At 42.7% G+C, this 21,369-nt stretch overlaps 1 protein-coding gene across 1 annotated transcript; it reads right to left on the bottom strand.

Moving 5' to 3' along the window:
- Positions 1-5,915: 5,915 nt before the first annotated feature.
- LOC137346588 (cytochrome P450 2D17-like) lies at positions 5,916-19,576 on the bottom strand. The gene is made up of 9 exons (XM_068010108.1): positions 19,243-19,576; positions 16,309-16,477; positions 14,785-14,937; positions 13,339-13,499; positions 10,648-10,821; positions 9,246-9,387; positions 8,591-8,778; positions 7,819-7,960; positions 5,916-6,722 (listed from the first exon to the last, which is right to left on the bottom strand). The coding sequence occupies exons 1-9, from the start codon at positions 19,450-19,452 to the stop codon at positions 6,541-6,543; spliced, it is 1,521 nt and encodes a 506-aa protein (XP_067866209.1). The 5' UTR covers positions 19,453-19,576; the 3' UTR covers positions 5,916-6,540.
- Between the last annotated feature and the right edge of the window lie 1,793 nt (positions 19,577-21,369).

A 21,369-nucleotide genomic window follows, 5' to 3' on the forward strand; every position in this document is an offset into this window, starting at 1 on the left:
TGACCATGTTTGTTAAGTACCAAGTACCATCATTACTTATTACCTTAACAGAGTCTTTTCATTCTCCATGACCCTCTCTTTTATAATATACCAAATCTTCTGTATTAAATTCTGTCTCAGATGGTCTTATACAATGCATCAGAGCTCTCTGAATATTCTCTGTGACCTCAGCCCTGATGAAAGCTCTTTTCTCTGCAAGTAAAGCAGTAAAATGTGCAGAAGAAAATTGAACTAATTCTAGCGCAGGAGGACTATCGCACAACACAGAAGGTAACTTTGGGATTTTGCCCATAGACTAATTGATAGGGACTATACCCTCCAAGCATCTGAAATGAATTATTTGCATGAGCTGCCCATGCCAGGGCCATTGTCAACTTGCAGTTTGTTTGATCAGCTGAAATGTTGTGCAGAATATGAATGTAAACTAGCAAATAATATAAAAATGGACTGTAAAAGCTTTGATAGGTACGGAAAAAGGAAATGTTTTGCGAAGACAAATGTGGGTCCATTACAGGTCGAGTCAGGAAATTTATAATGGGGAATAGAGTAATTGTTACCATAGAAACAGCCACTGGGAGTGATCCTAATACGATGCATTTGTTACAATTCAGTTTTGAACCGGCTGTTAGGAAGACAGTTTGTGCTAACAGAACACACACACTGACAGATACAGAGGACACAGTTGTGATGAGCACACCTGAAAAAGAGCACTCAACCATTTAAACTGAAGGAATAGGAATTTAGTTTGTTTAATTATTATCTCTCAAAATTCTAAAAAAAACATCAAGCCAAGACAGAGATGTCTGGTAATTGAAATTGAAGAAAGGGAAGTTAGACTGTGACAATATTTTATCCTTCAAAAACTCTAAAGTCAGATTGCTTCTGTTGATAGTGTTTGCAAGTCGTTAATTGTTAAAATTCGCTGGAGAAGGAAAGCAACATTCTGTGAGGACTTCGAGAAACATCCTGTGAAGACTTCAAGCAACATCCTGTGAGGACTTCAAGCAATATTGGATGGTAATTTGCAAGGACTCTAATTGTTTCTATTTTAAATGTTGTTTATATCTTCATAGTGTTCAGAATTTGATTCTTCTAATTAAAGAGTTAAGTTGCTGATCTAAAGACACCTGGTTTGGTTAGCCTCATTCAGGGGTTATTAGATGGTACAATTTGGTAGGGCCTTTCTTTAATTTGGAAAGTTTTAAATGATATGTTCGGTGATATGTGGAGCGACGGGATTGAATTATCTGTGCATCTCTCCCACCGCAATCAGAATTGGATATTTTGATTGGGGCTTTGACAGGAGCAGTCAGTCATAACATATTAATTGGGGGCTCACTCAAGATTTGAATCACATATTAATTGGGTTTCTGGATTTGAATCATATCTTAATTCGGTGGCTCACATCTGGGATCAGAATCAGACTAATCTGGAGGGCTCACATTTGGAATTAGAGTAAATTACTCGTCTCTGGGATAACATATTTAAATTGGGGTCTTGCGATTGGCATATTAATTGCTCTCGAGTCTGGGATCTTATCAATTGGAAACTTGATTGTTAGAATCTAAATCTGACACCAATTACAAAGAAATTAAAAGAACCAGGTCTCTTGTACATTAAAAGCAAAATACTGCGGATGCTGGAAATCTGAAATAAAAACAAGAAATGCTGGAAATACTCAGCAGGTCTGGCAGCATCTGTGGAGAGAGAAGCAGAGCTAACATTTCAGGTCGGTGACCATTCTTCAGAACTGGCAAATATTAGAAATGTAAAAGGCAGTCCGTTAACACCCTTTCTGTACTAATGCTTTGTCTTTCAACACACCATTAACATATCTTTGCTCCATGACCTTCTGGTCAGTTATTCTGTCACCTCGTCCTATCTACACGTTCTCCTTTGTTATCTCTTGCCCCACCCCCACTTTACTTGTTTATAACCTTTTACATTTGTAATATTTGCCAGTTCTGAAGAAGGGTCAGTGACCTGCAACTCTGCTTCTCTCTCCACAGATGCTGCCAGACCTGCTGAGTATTTCCAGCATTTCTGGTTTTTCTTTCAGTTCCCTTGTACAACAAGGTACAGTCTATACCATTGTTATGGCATTAATGGTTGCAGCAGAGTTTTTGGGAAAGCAGAATGTTTCTCTGAGTGACTTGATAATTTTAACTCAGCACAAATTCAAAGAATTGGCAGCAAAATTGGGGTTGGTATTGAAATTAGGTGCCAAAAAAGCAGAGTTAATTGACATAATAGCCGAACATCTGGAATTGGTAGAAGATGATGATGATGGTAATACAGATGAAGGGCAATACGAGGAACAAGAAAGCGAATAGGAAAGACGTGAATGTAGTAGGTCCGAGAGTGATGCAGTGGAATTGGCTAGGATTCAGTTAGAAATGAAAAAACTGGAGCTTCAACAGGAAAAAGAAAAAGCAATAGCAATAAGAAAACTTGAACTTCAGACAGTGAAAGAGAAGAGAGGGAATTTAGGCTAAAAGAGATGGAACTAAGACAAAGGGGTAGTCTTAAATCCAGGGAAAATTCGGGTCCGGAAGAATCTGAATTTAGATTAGGACCCAGTGAGAAGTTGTTTAAACTTATATAGGCTCTTCAAAGGTTCGAGGAAAGGGACGTAGAGGCATTTCTCATATGTTTTGAAAAAATAGCCAAACAGATGAAATGGTGAAAGAAAGCTAGACATTGCTCATATAGGGCAGGCTGGTAGGCAGAGCTCATGAAGTCTGCTTTCTGAAGAGGCTTCTGCAGATTATGAGATGGCAAAAAAAAGCTATTCTCTGCATATGAGTTAGTCCCTGAAGCTTACCGTCAGAATTTTAGGAACTTACGGGGATTGACTGGGCCGACATATTGAGAACTTGAGAGGGTGAAGCAAATGAATTTTGACGGTTGGATAGGGGCATTAAAGATAGAAACCACAAATGAGAACCTTTGAGAATTGATTCTCTTAGAGTTTAAAAACCCCATTCCTTCAGTCGTGAGAACGCGTATAGATAGCCTGAGAGTTTTGAAAGCTAGGCAAGCAGCAGAGATTGCTGATGAATTTGAGCTTGTGAATAAGCCAACTTATTTTGTCCGTCACCCCCATAAACCCGAGAAGGATAGAAAGTGGGAGAGTAAAAGGAAGGCAAGTAGCTGGGAACAAGAAGGAACAGCTGGGATTGCCCCAGGATCACCTCCTGAGGCCAGAAAGGAAGGTGCTGAGGGTAGAAGTGAGGTGTGCAAGCCGAAGTGTCATCATTGCCACAAAACAGGTCATCTTCGTTCAGAGTGCTGGAAATTGCGAGGTAAACCCATAGGACTTGTTGGGGTCCGCAAAGTTAGTGCAGAGGAAAAGACTCAGAATATAGCAGACCAGGCTATCGCTTTAACAACAGCTGTGAATGTGAAACCAGATACTAAAACTAAGAGGAGTGCAGAGGTTAAGAATAAAATACCTGAGAGTTATAATGATTTTTTGTCAAAGGGGAGAGTAACTCCGTATCCCGTAAGTGAGGCAGGAAAACCTATCATTATACTCAGGGATACAGGAGCGATCCAAACACTCTTGCTGGGGAAAGATATGAAGTTTTCTCCAGAAACCGCCTTGAACGCTAAAGTTTTAGGTAATGGAATTGGCGGGGTGTGTATACCCGTACCTTTGTATTAAGTATGCCTAGAGAATGACTTAATATCTGGGGTAGTAACAGCAGGTGTTGTGCACAGTTTACCAGTAAAGGGAATTGATCTACTTCAAAGAATTGATTTATCAGTTACTCCTATGGTTACAGAGGGACCATGTGAAATTAAGGAAACGGAGCAATTACAGGAGCAAGCTCTGAGAATATTTCCTGCGTGTGTAGTCACCCGAGCAAGGGCTAAACAGGATCCATTGTCGGAAGTAAAAGGGGAACGACAAATAGATAATCAGGCATCTGAAACCTTATTTGGGGATTTAGATAATCCAAATGAGATGTTTAACAAATCATCTATCATTGCAGCACAGCAAGCTGATCCAGCGGTCTACCAAATAGCACAGACGGCTCTGAGAGAAGCTGAGATGAAAGGATTTCCGGAAGGCTACTATATGGCAAACGGGGTTTTGAGGAGGAAATGGAGACCACCTCATAGACCTGCTGACGAAGACTAGACAGTTGTTGAACAGATGGTGGTACCACCTAAATATCGCCAAGGATTAAGGTTAGCACACGACATTCCTTTTTCAGGACAAAGGGGAATTCGGAAGACCAAATCACACATAAGCAAACATTATTACTGACCAGGTCTTGCAAAGGATGTGAGATAATTTTGTAGGGCATGCCACACTTGTCAAACGGTGGGAAAACCACAACCTACCATAAAACCAGGGGATGAGGTATTAATGTTGTTACCATCACAGGGATAACCAGTGAAAGCACGGTTCAGTCGTACATACAGAGTGATCAAAAGAGTGGGCAAGGTAGATGACTTGATTGACACCCCTGATCACTGGATGAAGAACCATTTATGTCACATTAATTTGCTCGAACCATATGACCGCAGGGAGGTCGATGAACCAGTACAGGTATGTCAGGTAATCGGGACTATGGAGAAGGAAAGGGATAGTGAGGATGAGGCAGAAGTAGGCCGAGGAAATTCTCAGATTGATCCTTCAACTATCCAATCAACAAATGGAGAATGGCTAAGAAAATTAAACAGTAGGCTTTTACACCCAGAGGTGAAACAGCGTGAAGTCCTAACCAGGGTTTTCACAGTGTTTCAAAAAGTTTGTAGGGATAAGCCAGGATGTACAACCTTAGCTACACATGATGTAGGTATAGGGAGAGCCATTCCTTTAAAAGGACATCCTTGTTGCTTAGGTCCAGCCAAACAGGCCCAAGTGGAAGCAGAGGTACAATGCATGCTGAAGGGCAGCTTAGTTGAACCTAGTCAGGACAACTGGAGTGCGCAGATGGTCTTGATGACTAAACCTGGTGGCATAGTCCAAACTTGCATAGACTCTAGAAAAGTCACTGTGGTAAAGAAGGCAGACTCCTAACCAAATTCTCATATAAAGAACTTAAGGACAGAGTGGGCAACACAATGTGTCTTAAAGAGACAGATGTGTTGGAAGGCTACCATCAAATTCCTTTGACACCCCAGGGTAAGAAAAAAATCAGCTTCTGTTACACCGGACAGGGTTTTCCAGTATCAAGTGATGCCACATAGGTTAAGGGGTACTCAAGACACTTCTCGGAGAATAGTGAACCCAGTAGTGGTCAGTGCCCCTAGCTGTGCAGCTCATCTCGCTGAGGAGATAGATAATAGGGACACTTGGAACGAAAACACGAAACAATCGGAAGACCCCTATGCTTGTAAATTTAAAATGGGTTAATTGGAACAACCTTTTGAAAATCTAAAGCTGAAATGTTCTGGTGGAACTTGTTGCTGTAGTCTAAACATTTTTTTTTAAAGAAATGAGTATACCTGTAAAATGCGTGGAAAAAAAGGTTAGCATTTTTTCAATTTGTCTTTTTTTAAAAACCCGTTGTAATGAAATGCATTACAGAAATGGCGTTTCATTCCGCTGGGGCGGATGTGTCATGGTCCTGGAGTTTTTTTTCGGAATATGCGGTTTGCCTTTCAGGCTTGCAAGGGATCAGTATTGCTTTTAGATCCGGCAAGCCTTAGGAGATATAGAAAGGTGCATTTTTGTTGCCTTAGAAACAACCATTTGGAGACTGCGATTCAAAGGGTGCATTCTATTTACCATAGAAACAGCCACTAGGAGTGAGCCTGACACGATACATTTGTTACAATTCAGTTTTGAACCGGCTGTTAGGAAGACAGTTTGTGCGAACAGAACACACACACTGACAGATACAGAGGACACAGTTGTGATGAGCACACCTGAAAAAAAGTGCACTCAACCATTTAAACTGAAGGAATAGGAATTTAGTCTGTTTAATTATTATCTCTCAAAATTCGAAAAACATCAAGCCAATACAGAGATCTCTGGTAATTGAAGTTGAAGAAAGGGAAGTTAGACTGTGACAATCTTTTATCCTTCAAAAACTCTAAAGTCAGATTGCTTCTGTTGAAAGTGTTTGCAAGTCGTTAATTGTTGAAATTCACTGGAGAAGGAAAGCAACATTCTGTGAGGACTTCGAGGAACATCCTGTGAAGACTTCGAACAACTTTGGACTGTAAGTTTGCAAGGACTCTAATTTTTTCTATTTCAAATGTTGTTTATATCTTCATAGTGTTCAAGAATTTAGTTCTTCGAATTAAAGAATTAATTTATTGATTTAAAGACACCTGGTTTGGTTAGCCTCATTCACGGGTTAATAGATGGTCCAATTTAGTTGGGTCTTTCTTTATTTTGGAAAGTTTTAAATGATATGTTCGGTGATCTGTGGAGCAACAGCATTGAATTATCAGTGCGTCTCTCCCACCACAATCAGAATCGTAAATTTTGATTGGGGGCTTTGACAGGAGCGGTTAGTCGTAACAAGTGGAGAAGGTGTACCTCTGCTCATTGCTCCTGGACATGCCCCATGCACCTTATCTGAGTTTAACACACAGTCGATAAGGAAGTGGACTCAGGGTAATTCCATATTTGGCTTCTGTATAGCTTGGTCTGGGCTCATTTTCTGGGAGAAGGAATGTGAAATGTTGGAACATGGACGTGAAGAACAGGAAGAGTTCGGCCTTTGCCAGCTGCTCCCCCAGGCACACACGACGACCTACAGGGTGAGAACAAGATTAGTTAGTGCCCGCAGGAGAGAGGCTGGAAGGTCACTGCAGGGTCACACTGATTGAACAGCAACTGGTTCTTTCACAGTCTTAAATTCCTAATCTCACTCTGGCTCCATCCCATTGCATCTCTCAGAATCACAGTCACTTCCAACCTTTTTCAAACTCGAGCAAATGTTATACTTCATTTTGTTTAATCAATATCCGTGTATCAAGCCTGTGTCCTCAGTACCTTGCTCTATGGCAGCGAGGCCTGGACAACGTATGTCAGCCAAGAGCGATGTCTCAATTCATTCCATCTTCGCTGCCTCTGGAGAATCCTTGGCATCAGGTGGCAGGACTGTATCTCCAACACAGAAGTCCTCAAGGCCGCCAACATCGCTAGCTTATACACCCTACTGAGCCAGTGGCGCTTGAGATGGCTTGGCCTTGTGAGCTGCATGGAAGATGGCAGGATCCCCAAGGACACATTGTACAGCGAGCTCGCCACTGGTATCAGACCCACCGGCCGTCCATGTCTCCACTTTAAAGATGTCTGAAAACGCGACATGAAGTCCTGTGACATTGATCACAAGTCGTGGGAGTCAGTTGCCAGCGATCACCAGAGCTGGCGGGCAGCCAAAAAAGTGGGGCTAAAGTGTGGCGAGTCGAAGAGACTAAGCAGTTGGCAGGATAAAAGACAGAAGCGCAAGGGGAGAGCCAACTGCGAAACAGCCCTGACAACCAATTTTATCTGCAGCACCTGTGGAAGAGTCTGTCGCTCTAGAATTGGCCTTTATAGCCACTCCAGGTGCTGCTCCACACACCACTGACCACCTCCAGGTGCTTACCCATTGTCTCCCGAGACAAGGAGGCCAAAGAAGAAGAAGAATATAAAATTAACTTTTTAGAAACAGGGTTCACTATAAGTGGCCTTGAGAGAGGAGTTACATTTAGATCTTAATTTATGAAATTTTACACATCCTTTTTGAGGTTGAGGAGGAGGTTGAGATCCCCACCCCGACATAGAGATGTGGCCAGACATCCATTACTAATCCACAGCTGTATATTTCAGTATATTTAATGATTCCTTTAATTCTACATTACCTGCAGAGAATGGGATGAAGGCTTCCGGTTTCACAAACTTCCCCTCTGAGTTGAGGAAGTGACCCGGATTAAACTGATGTGGAGTCGACCAAATGTTCTCATCAAACAATGCGGAGGAAAGATTCGGAATGATCATTGTTCCCTATAAGTTATTTAAAAAGAGACACATTACCAAGAATCTATTTGTAATAGGCCATTAGAGCTATCAGGAGAACCCACATTACTTTCATTCTGGGAGGAAGATATTGATCCCTCTGTGTTGAGAATCATAATCCCCAGATGCTTGTCTCCCCTGTCATGGACAGATGGCATTCAAACCACGTCCATGAGATCAAGACAGAATGCTGGTACCTTAGTCTTCTGGCCACACAGATATATGTTTCCAGCTCATTCGATGCAGAAGTCTTTACAGATCCCCCGCCATACACCAAGGTCTCCTCTCATCATCACATCTACCTGTTCCCTGCAGTCTCTGAGAATGCCATGGGAAATCAACTCATTATCAATAAAAACAACTGAGACTCTCGTGTCAGGAGATACACATCTACTCCAAAGGTCTCTGTTTTAGAGAAGTTCAACTCTTCAAACAATAGGGAGCAGTTCTGCTAACTCAGAATCTTCATATTTCCTGTTATTAAGGGCTCAGTACAGCAGTGAATGACCCTGAAGAAAATCAACCATTATAACTGGGAAGTATTTGTGCTTTCAGAGAGGGACAGGTTTTGGGTGTGGAGGAGGAAGCTGTATATCCAAGATTCATTCCAGAATGTACCTTCGGGATTGTGTATCCCATGACCTCCGTATCTCTGTATGTTTGATGAGGAAGTGAAATTGGGACAATATTTCCTAAGCGTTGGGTTTCATGGATAACAGCATTAGTGTACGGCATTTCCTCACGGTCTTCCAACATTGGCTTTCTCTCCTTCCCAACTACTCTGTCAATCTCTTCATGGACTTTAGCTGCAGAAGCAAAAGGACAAATTTTGAGTATCAGGCAAAAGAAAGAAATTATATTTATTTAGAACCTTTCTAAATCTCATGATCCAACAATTAAGTAATTTATCATGTGTATTCACTGTTGTAATTCAGGAAATATAGCAGCCAGTTTGTGCACAACAATGTCGCACAAGCATCAATGAGATAAATACCAAATAATCTGTTTTAGTGAATAGCAAAGGGAGGATTCAAAACCTGCCTTACTGATCATGGGATCATTTCAGTCAGTGCTGTCGGCAGAAAATGACTAATTGTTACACTACTTCCAAACGCACAAACGCTCTTCTCTTCCCTCCCTCATTTAATACTGGGGTGCTCTCCTTCCCCACTCCTCCATCTCAGTTCACAGTATCATCTCCTTTCTCCCCTCTCCCACAGTTCAGAACTGTATCTATGACCCTGCCAGCTGTTTGAGGTCTATTTATACTTACACTGCAGATCTGGATGTAGCATCATGAAGAGCAGGGCCCAGCGCAGGGTGGTGGAGGTGGTCTCTGTACCAGCTGCAAAGAGGTCAGAAACCGTCCCCATCAAATTGGATTCCAAGAAACTTGTCTTGGGGACGTGCTTCATCTAAAAAGCAGTTAAAAATATCATTGATAACATATAGAATTATAAAATGAAACAGCACAGAAATAAACCATTTGACCCATCGTGCCTGTGCCAGCTCTTTGTTGAATTACCCAATTAATTCAAAGCCCCCACTCTTTCTCCATTGCTCTGCAATGATTTTCCCTTCAAGTCTTGATCCAATTCCCTTTTCAAACTTATCACTGAATCTGCTTCCACCGTCCATTCAGGTAGTGCCTTCCAGATCATAACAACTAGGGGCTGGATTTTACTGAGCTCTCAACATTGGGCTCCGTGGCAGGGTGGGCCAGAGCATGGTTCCAGCTGAGGCCTGCCACGGAGGCTGACACCTGGGAGGGACCGGCTGGGGAAAGCAGGTGAGACACTGGTGGGGAGGGAGGAGGATCTAAGTTTTTCTCTGTGGGGGGAGCAGGATCAAATAAGCATCATCAGTGTAGGAGATGGTGGGAAGGGGGGGTCTTTCAACACTTTATAGTCTGTGGGGGGAAGGTCAGAATTCAAAGATAAGGGCGGGGAAATGGTAAATGCCTAATGTAATTATTATTGGGCAGTTGGAAAGGGGCGTGACAAATTATTTTGTAAATTTTGTGGTGGTGATTCATTTTAAAAATTCAAATTAGCCGGTAAGGCTGGCTGTCCTTTATAAATGGTGCCAGAGCCTGTGCACAGACAGCTGACACCATTACCGGTGACAGACAGCCCACCCCCTCCACGTGTTTGTGGGGAGAGGATTGTGGATGAGGGGCCGTGCTGGTTTTTTAAATGTGCTGTCAAGGGAGTCACCACAGGTTGTAAGAGAATCACAGAATCTTACAACATTGAAGGAGGCACATTCCATTATACTGGTGCTGTCTCTTTGAAAGAGCTAACGAGTTAGTCTCACACTCCTGCTCTTTCCACAAAGCTCTGCAATTTTTCAATATCCAATTCCCTTTTGAAAGTTTGATTCCATGTGGCTTCCAATAGCTAGTTCAAAAGCACCAATCGGCAGAGACCAGATGAACACTTGGGTGGAGAATGACAACTGGCTGTCAAAAGGGATCAGAGGAGAGCAGAAAATATCTTCAAAACAGGGACGGGGTAGCCTAACAACAAATGTAAAGGATACTGGCTTTAATATGCTCCAATTACCTGCTCCTTCTCTGCGAAGAAGGCAACACCCATTACCGAGCACAATGGAATGTGAATTTAAAGCACATCTGTAAACACTGTGTGTAAAATACTCCAATATCCATCACATACCTTCTCCTGCTCTGCCAAGAAAGCATCAATGAAGTCCCTCGGCTCATTTGGATCCCATAATTTTTTATGATCCGAGACTATTTCCTGTAAAAAGTGAATGACTTTCTCTTGATTTTCAAATATCTTATTGTGTGGGCCCGGGAGGTGACGAATAAAGGGGAATGTGTTCACAAGCTGCAAAAAACACAGGGTTTGAAATTAGATACATTCTTTTACAAGACTTTTCTGATTTTGATGAAAATAGTGAACACAAAAATTTGTTGCGTTATATTTACAATGAAACCAACACAAAGAGGAATTATTTCCCCGGTATCTAAATCGGGTATCTCAGTAAATAATAATCAATAATATCAACGAGATCAGTCTCTATCTCTGTTAATCCTCAATGTGTTTCAATGAGTTTCTTCACAAACACATTCCTTTCAGAACCCAGTGTTGGTTTGGTTTTACTGCCATTACTGTGATTAGGGAAATATTTTAATATTTGCTAACTTCAGTGAAAAAGTAGATATAAATATAACACAAATCTGGTCACCGAGTCGTATTGAGTCAGAGATATACAGCACAGAAACAGGCCCTTCAGCCCATCGTGTCTGTGCCAGCCATCAAGCACCTAACTATTCCATTCCCATTTTCCAGCACTTGTCCCGTAGCCTTGTACGCTATGCATTTCAAGTGCTCTTCTAAATACATCTTAAATGTTGTGAAGGTTCCTGCCTCGACCATCTCTTCAGGTAGTGTGTTCCAGATTACAACCACCCTCTGAGTGAAGTTTGTTTTCCTCAAATCCCCTCTAAACCTCCTGCCCCTTACCTTAAATCTCTGCCCCCTGGTTATTGACCCCCCCCCCACTAAGGGAAAATGTTTCTTCTTACCTAACCTATCAATGCCCCTCATAATTTAGTATACCTCAATCATGTCCCCCCTCAGCCTTCTCTGCTCTAAGGTAAACATTATATTAGTGCAGGTGACCAAATGCTTAATCAAAGAAGTAAGTTTTAAGAAGGGTCTTAAAGGAGGAGAGAGGAGTAAAGATTAGGGAGGGAATTCCAGAACTTACAGCCTGGGCAGCTGAAGGCACGGCTGCTAATGGTGCTGCGATTGAAATGCACAAGAGGTAACAATTGGGGGAGCGCTGAGATTTCAGAGGGTTGGAGGGTCAGAGGAGGTTACAGAGATAGAGAGGGGCGAGTAGATGGAGCAATTAGAAAACAAGGATGAGAATTTTAAAATCGAGGCCTTGCCGACTGGGACCCAGTGTAGGTGAGCGATCCCAGGGGTGATGAGTGAACTGGACGGTGTGAGTTCGGACAATGACAGCAGAGTTTTGAATCACCTCAAGTTTACAGAGGGTGCAAGGTGGGAGGCCGGCCAGGAGAGCACTGGTAGAGTTGGACAATCTGAAGGCCATAGAGATATCAAACAGGTGACTGAGATCTTCTGTGTCTGCATTAACAACATCACTACTTTTCCCATAGAAAACTGGCGACAGTAAAAACCGGTGTTGTAGTTTGTTCAGATAGCCTCAAAGTCCTCAGCAGCAATGATAGGCACCCATGTGACACAATACACTCCTGTACAATTGGCGGTGCATTCAGAAGTCACATGACCAATCGCTTCAGTCAGGTGAAGCTTGACAGTGACTATCAGGTCAGGATTATGCAGGTGAATTCCCTTTTCCCAGGCAGTAGTTCTAAGTCTTTATTTTAAACTAATCCACAGTCCCACTTGACCCAGTTGGAAAACGGCAAAGTTATCTCCCACGGAGACCAAGGCTGACCTCTGGATCCTCAGCTTATGAATGTTCTAGGACAGCAGCATAAACCTGCTGAGCACAGGGTACAATCAGCTGCATTCATCTATCAGATCATCATCAAACATACCAGAGCAATGTTAAAGTACTGCTTCAGGTGTGTAGACAGATGAAGCCTGCTGTTTGATCCTCAACTTTGCCGTTCAGTCAGACATAAATGTGAAACATCCAGAGAAGGTGGACAATCAGCAGGAGCAGGAATACAACCAGATGAGTATTTCCAGGCTAAACGGACAACTGTGTATTTGCCAATTGCTGGAGCTGATGAGTCTTTTTGCTAAGTGCCCAATTGCTTCAACAATCCGCCTTCTATCCTCATCAGTACCCTGAGAAATACCTTCATCTATATTGTGTTTATCTCCAATTCAACCACCAGAGATACCCAGGACTGAAATTCTCATTGGTCCATTCACAGCTGGAAGTGTGGTGAAAGAGGTTGTAAACACAGGTATCCACACCCAGGATAATCTATGTTATACTGTCTATGCTCATGTATGAAGATTGGTCACTTTGCTGAGGTAATGAAAGATAATCAGAGCCTGTGGAAACTGCAAGAAGTCCAAGAGCGGAGATGGTGGAGCCAAAAAATTGATGAAAAACTTTTCTTGAAAATGAAAGTCAGGAAAGAACACAGGAAGCATGGCCACATGCAATTCTACAAAGCGAGGGAAAATCACTCATCATCTCAGTTCGAGTTAATTCCGATCACTCATCGCTTTAGCTCCAGATCATCCCAGTATTTTATTGAACCTTTCTCTTACACAGTTGAAGAATGCAACCCAGCTTTGTCTTTATTTCATTTGAGATTGACTCTGATATCCAGAACCCTACAATACCCACACTTTCTGCTGCATTAATTATCCAATGAATTGCCTTACCTGACCCCAAAATGCTCCTTCCAAAACTAAACTTTCTTCAAGTATATGTAAAAATCCAAGGAATTTTTTATCTTGATATTCAAAACGTTCTCCAAAGGTAATGCAACAGATAATATTTGAGATCGCACAGTTTATAATGAAATGTGGATCAAAAGGAAGTCCTGTGTAAAAAATAACAAGTGATGATATTTTTCAGAGAGATGATCTTAGTACGAATGCATATTTTGAAACTCTTCCATGAACAGATTGCAGTGAGGGATTTAGCAGCTGACTGAAGGCTGGATGTTCATTGCAGATCTAAATCCCTCCATTCTGGTGGATTCAAATCAAGCCACTCCTTCCCCTTTATGGGACAGCCAGGATCTCCATTTCTATTTATTGCAAAACAACTGTGAACAAAGCAAACAGGTTTCTCAGCTTTGCAAATTCTACTATTCAAATACTCTCCTGGCCAGCCTCCCATGTTCCACCACTGCTCCCCTCCCCCACCATTAACTTCAGCTCATTCACAACTCTACTGCCCATATCCTAAGTTCTATTCACCTGTTAGTCCTGTTACTCACTGACCTACACCAGCTCCCAGTCCAACAACATCTCAATTTTATAAATCTAACTCATGTTCGAATCCATCCATCTGTGGCCTTTCCTCTCACTAACTCTGGAACTTTTTCTAGCACTAGAGCCCTCTAAGAACTCTGTGTTCCTCCAACTCTGGCTCCTTGTGCATCCCTCACTTCCCCCACCCCACCACTGGTGGCCGTACATTCAGCCACCTCGGCCCTAAACTCTGGAATTCACTCACATATCTCATTGCCTCACCCATTCTCCTCCTCTGAAATACTCCTAAATTCTTAGATCATTGACCAAGCAATTGGCCACCAGTCCTAATGTCTCCTTATTTCACTGGCTGTCAGTTTTTGTCTGACTACACTCCTGTGAAGCACTTTGGGACATTTTACAACATTTGAGAGGCTATATAAATACAAGTTGTTGTTGTTAGATTCTGGGCTATCATCAGAAACAGCTGCCAGGTGGCCTCCAACCCTGTAACGGAGCCCGGCTGCAATTTAGATGACAATGGGAAACCTTACCTCAGGTGCTAGCAGGTTGCCGGCAGCTCCTTTACAGACCCTCCGATCTGTGGAGACTGGCCGACCCCCTCTGGCTCCAAGCTTCCTTGGGGGTATTTCTTTTCTGTCAAACAATGGAGAGAATTCTGGAAAATTACACAGGAGTTGGTTTGAATTGAGATGACCCCATCGCAAACAGTTCCGAATGTTCTATGAAATTCCCATTAGAGCAAAGGGGGAAAAGCTCCAAAGCTCTAACCCTCACCCAATTTTCATTCTATCAAACAGTCCGGAGACTGCAGCACAGAGGGTGCACTGAAGGATAAAATCACCGACCATGGTCTGAAATCGAGATAAGACCTTAGAATCTGCTCACCTCTTTCATCTTCAAAAGCTTTGTTTAAAAATCCAGCCTCTTCCACAATTCGCATCTCCAGAGATTTCTTCCCGAGCCCAAAGTTTCTCAGTGTCGAAATTGAAAACTTTCTCTGCTCTCTCCACCAAGGGCCGTATTTTGCTAAGGCAATACCTCGAGGGGTACAACAGAAACAGTGATTTATTTATCTTATTCATTGAGATATGTCTGAGATTGCTGGGACCTGGTTACGTTTACCAAAATGTGGCTGGAGATAAATACAGTAGCTCCCACATAGCTTTGTTTCTTGTTAAAATTGAACTCAATATTCATGCAGTCCCAGAATTTCCTTTCACTTTCCTGTTTAAATGATCAGGAATGGGCTGCCTACTGGATTATCAGTGGCAAAAGATCATAAGAATGTGCAAGGGTGGAGAGGATCACTCATCCACCTCCTCTTGCACTCATCCAGACAATTCTCAAGAATACCAATGTAAGGTAAAGCAACAAATTTATACTGTATGAGAAGAGAGTTCTGATTGGCTGGCAGTGGGACTCTGGTAGAGGCGTTGCCATGGAGAATGCACCAGTTTATGGCGACTGATAGTTAACTGCCAAGTGGGAGTGCGATTGTCATTAATTCACGTATTTACAATAGGTTGCATATTGAAATTGGGCTCCCATTGCTGAGCGGCAGTGGGTGGGGAGTGAACAGCGGTGGGGGCCGTCACGGGCCTCGTTGCCGTCATCGATATGCGGCTGGCCCTTTCTGGTGTCGACGTCTGTGACGGGCTTCTCCCGGAGGCATTTTCCAACCCTCAACACCCACCCCCCCATCCCCCCTCAACCGCCACGACTCCCGATGTCAGGTCGGGTGGGGCGGGGGAACTGTAAAATGTAGCCCTTAGAGTGTGCCTTATTTCCTTATTTATCCATCGTGTCTCATCTCCCCTCTATTGTTGGGCTTTGTATGTACTGGGTGAGATAGGAATCCTGCACACATTGTTTTATAACTCCATATCCCTGTATCCCTCTCACTACCATTTCTTACCAGTTCAATTCTGGGCGATTAAAATCTCCCATGATTATTCCACGTCCTTTAGTCATTTTCACATATTTATTTATGTATTTTCTTCTCCACTTCCTTTCTACTATTAGGCACTCTGCGGTATACCGCTGTTAGCGGGAACAATCCCTTCCTATCTCTTATTTCAATCTCAAGGGCACACTGCCACCAATCCCCCTGGACTGCACTGATGCCAGTCCCCCTGGATTGCAGATACTGGTTTCCCTGGACACACTGAGACCCGGCTCCCCTGGACACACTGAGCACCGGCTCCCCTGGACACACTGAGCACCGGCTCCCCTCGGTCTTGACAGAATCCCCTGCAGGCTGAGAGGATGATGACGTGTGGATTATCAGCAGAAACAACTAATGTGAATCAGAATCATAGAATTAAAGCCACAGAAGGAGCCATTCAGTCCATATCATATCCCACTGCCCCTGGTTCCTGAGGCTGTCTCTGAAGCCTGGTACATAGTTACCTGCTCCTATGCGCTTTGTCAGATTTTCATGTATTGGAAAGTGTGGCCGATCAGCAAAATCTTCTGATTTCTTCACCAGAGCCTCTTTTAGTGTTTCGTAGCCGTTCAGTATCACCATGTTTGTCCATCCAAACTGTACACTGACCACATTGCCGTATTTCTTCCACAGCTTAACAATAAAGAAAGGAATTAAATGGTGAATAGCATGATCCCATTATTGTGGCTTCAATCTCTTCGATCAGATACAATAGTGATCAGAGATAGTGCAGTTTGGAATGATTCCAATCAGACACATCACATCTAGTAACCCAGTATGGAATTGTTCGACACCCCTCTCCCAGTTAATGCTGGGCTCCAGGGAGATTACCATTCCAGCCCATGTGTCATTGCATGTGACGGTAAGGGTAGGGCTGGATTCTTCATGTGTATTGTTTGCTTCCATTGGTGACTCACTCATCAACCGACTGTGAATCTAATACTGATAAATACTGCAAAACCTCAGCTTGGCCGATAAAATACATGCGTGTTTAAGTAACATGCCAAATAATTGGTTGCTAGGCAGCAGTCTGTATTAAAGGCATCATTTTACTATTGATTTACATGTCAGGACTGATCTTTCTGTTCCTCACCTGTGGTGAGGTAGCAGGCCCACTGAGTGCAGATCCAGTTATGTTATGGACCCCTGGTGCCTTGCCAAAGGGGAGGACTCTGAAAATCTATACAGTAACACACTTAGCAAAAGCTGTGCAGCGGCTTCAAGAAAATCAGCACAGCCTTTAAATAATGACAGAGTTTCTCAATCTACCCTGAATATGGGCCCATGCCTGTGATTACACCAACGTGAGAGTGGGACACAGGTTTGTCATTTTTAAGCTGCAGGTATATTCAACATTCTGTCATTTATAGAGCAGAAGATTGTGGGGTTTCCCCCTCATTTCTTCTGGAGAAGTTTTGGGCTATTGTATCAGTGCTGCTAAATGTTTTGTTATGTTGATTTATGGTTGTCACGGTGACAGAAGCATTCATCACCATTTCTGCATCAGTTTACAGAAGCACTCTATTTCTCCCCTTCCCCCCAAGCTCACATTGACACTCTTTACCCCTTCCTTTAGTTCACCCTTGACTCACCTAGTTCAATATTGGTGATACAGGTGCTGTTTTGGTACCAAAATGATGTTTGTACAATAGTAGTAGTCCATTCCCGATCTTAACAATCCTCATCGTGAAAACTTCCGCCTCATTTCCCCAGAGATAACAGTATGGGAGCAGGAAGAGAAGCCATGGCAGGTGATTCTCTGGCTACGATGAGATAGATTAGAATGGAAGCAGGTGAGCACAGAGCCACCCAGCTGGACGATGGTGGAGTGGTATTGGAGGAGGATGGTGTGGTCAACCGTGTCAAAGGCGGATTGGCATTGAAAACTCCATTAACGGTGTCACCTGGATCAGGTGCTGGTGCCACATTTAAAAGGCCAGCAGCCCTGCATTTACTCTCCTTGCATTGCAAGGGTAAGGTGGCAGTCCCACTTTCCAGTAATGGCAAGAAGAGTCTGGACAGAGATTGCAGAGGAGGTTAGTAGCCACAGGTTTACCCATTGTAACTGGGTCCACTGCAGGAAGAGGGTCAATGATCTCCCACGCTCACCCAAGGTAAATTGCACAGTTCCAAATAGCTTGCTGCAATCTGCTTGCTCAAAAGTGTAGAGACGCTCGGTTGACACAGCCATTCCAATGATAGCAAGTTCATAGTGTGATGATAGCAGATGACTGACTACATAAGTGACACCAGTCTCCCTCATTTCTGTGTTAGTCAATGGAGACTCATGTCAGATAGAGTCAGTAGGAGAGCAGCGATATCCCCATGTCCAAGAAAATCGGAAACCGGCATTACGGCGTTAGGTTCCGTCTTGGACGAATCCACGCCGATTCTCCAGCCCCCCTCCACCAGAAAACCTGCCTTCCAATGGAGCATAAAATCCAGCCCTATGTTCATTATAAATACTGTGACTGTAATTCAATTTAAATTCAGAACAAAAGTATATTGAAAACAAAAGTTATCCTTGATCCGATTAAAGAAAGAATACGGAAAGAAGAAATAGTCAATAAATAGGATAACATAAGAATAAGTGAAGTAAAAGGAGACAAACATGATGTAATAGAAGACAGAAGAAAAAGCAACCCTGAAAATGAACAAATAGAGGGAAGAGAAATACAGGTGGGGGTGGTGAAAGGTGGTCTATGGAATGGGACCGTTCTCTTTCATTATTTAGTTCTTCACTCAGCCTAAACAGGACAGCACAGTGGTGCAGTGGTTAGCACTGCAGCCTCACAGCTCCAGCGACCTGGGTTCAATTCTGGGTACTGCCTGTGTGGAGTTTGCAAGTTCTCCCTGTGTCTGCGTGGGTTTCCTCCGAGTGCTCCGGTTTCCTCCCACTGCCAAAAAGACTTGCAGGTTGTTAGGTAAATTGGCCATTATAAATTGCCCCTAGTATAGGTAGGTGGTAGGGGAATATAGGGACAGGTGAGGATGTGGTAATATGGGATTAGTGTAGGATTAGTATAAATGGGTGGTTAATGGTCAGCACAGACTCGGTGGACTGAAGGGCCTGTTTCAGTGCTGTATCTCTAACTCTTTAAATCTAAAATCATAAACACGGAAAAGGACTACACTGACTCCATTAAAGAAAGAAGGACCTGAAAAAGATAGAAATAAAATGTCAAATGTGTAATGAAAAATTGGAGCAAAAGAAGAACGGATGGAAAGAAAGTTAGACACAAGTAAAAGTACTAAAATGGAGAAAGACAGGTGAAAAAAAGCAACTCAATAACAGAAGGAAAGAGAAACTGAGAGGGTTAAAAATGATCGACGGAATTGGGCCCCTCACCTTCAGCCATTTCCATTCACTCCCTGTTATTTCACTACTTGTACTTTACCTTTGCAAATGACAGGTGAGGGTTGTTCAAGTCTATCTGAAGAATGTTCCCAATAAAAGGCAAACCCCAGGGTCCGGGAGGGTAGTTCTGACAGTTCTTCCGTCTCTTCATGAAATCAAAGACCAGAGCAAAGACTGTGCAGAACACGGCCAGCACAGTGAATCTGTCAAATGCCATGAACAGGAACTCGGGGAAAGCTGAGAGCTCCATGTTTCCCAGAAAGACAAATATCTATTCAGCAACCAACAAACAGAGGTCAAATTTCACCCAGTCTGTCAGCTGAGTGTGAGCAAGTGTTGCTGCAGAGCTTTACGGGGCCTGGCCATCCACGTCATTTGTATGTACCCTATCAATGAAAGACCTACGAATGACCAATCACTGCTTTGCTGAAGTTAAAGAGATCTTCCTAAATCCATTCTCCTTTCAAATTAATAAGGTTTTCACATTAACCCATTGACTGCCAGACATTTGCTGAAATTCTGTGTTGGTGGAATTTGTAACTTCAACTCATACGTTCAGAGGGGCCAATTTTGAACATGCCTAAATTGACGAGGGATTCTGTTTGTGACATTCACAGACCATCACTTAACTGATTCTAATGATGTTCCTTGGCTTGTTTCTATAACAGAGGCACAAACCCCTTTATTTTGAATGGATTCATGTTTTGGTTAAAAAGTGCACAGCAGAGTGTGGTACAATTGTTAAGTATTTGACTATATATTTCAAGTAGTGATTGCGATGTGAATTATTATGATCCAAGTTTTTTCCAGATCCTTTACTAACGCCCAACACAAAAGTCCACTCTCAAAGGCGAGAATCCTCCCTCTCTATGATTGAAAGACACATCAGTGCAAAGTAAACTGGGATAGTGTGCCCTCAGTGAAGGGAAAGCTAAGCAGAATTAGAAAATATTCAAATCATGGGTCAGCAGGTGCCCTGATTCTTCATCTTCTCTTGTAAGGTTGTTCCCAAGTTATTTTGTTAAGCTACTTTCCAGTTTCACTCTCAGGGCTTTAAGTAAAGTACATATCAAATAATTTGTCCCAGCAATCTGACATTTTATAGTTAGAAATTAGATTGGATGAATTGAATGTGACACGGTTTTCACTTCAGAATCAAATCTGTGTGGGCACCCTGGAAAAGCAAGACTGGATTTTGAAGTTCGAGCTGCTTGTTGTCGTGATGTAAAATGGCTGGTCAGGAGCTCTGCTGAATTCCACCCATTTTGAACACCAGAGTAGTTTCTGGTAGGCAGATCCTGTACATGGATTTTCAGGAGCCTGTTATGCCAATTGTAAATGATTTCCTTTCTTCTCCTCAGCACCATTACCGGAACCAATATAAATCCCACTATGAGATGTTTTTGACAAATGAGGAGTTCATCTGAAGGGATTCCAAGTAGAGTTAGTTTACACAAGATGTTCTGTGCTCACCCACCAGGACACACACACCTCCACATCTGCAGAAGGAGGTGAAATACCTTGCTTTGGGAGGTGATTAGCGCCAAAGGAAGCTGAGGGCTTCCTTCATTATCATGAAATTCATGTCCTTATTGAGCCTGGCACACTGGTGAATGGCCGACGATGCAGAAAGCTAGATGCTTCCTTGGCAGTAATCCAATCACTGTGTGCTTTGATTTCCTGGCAGGCAAGTCTTCATGTTGGGAGTCTACACTTATTACAGTTATAACAAAAGCTTGGCTAACAAGGTCGATTTTAAGAAACATCTTTGAAGACAGAGAGGTAAATGGGAGAAGAGGTTTAGGGAGAGAATTCTGTTATATTTACGCTGGGTGCTGGATATAGTATGTATATCTGATTTATCTCAGAGCAATGCAGATATCACACTTGTATTAAATCACCAACTGGTTTATTTGCAGCACTTTAAAATAGAATAGTTTTAGATGATCTGAGTACAATGTATTCGCAGAGCAGTGTGTTTTCTGTAGAAGATCTTAGCTGTGTCTTTTAGTTTCACTTTTTAACTCTTAAGATCCACCTATAGGCTTAAGCAATCAAATGCAGTGAACACAGATAAGTGGACAGACGAATACAATCAAACATAAATGAATCAAATACCACAAATTCCAGAGATTAAGGCCTTGGCAGCTGCAGGCAAAGCAACCAA

This window comes from Heterodontus francisci, chromosome 30 (genome assembly GCF_036365525.1).
Source record: "Heterodontus francisci isolate sHetFra1 chromosome 30, sHetFra1.hap1, whole genome shotgun sequence".
Taxonomy (NCBI): Eukaryota; Metazoa; Chordata; class Chondrichthyes; order Heterodontiformes; family Heterodontidae; genus Heterodontus; species Heterodontus francisci.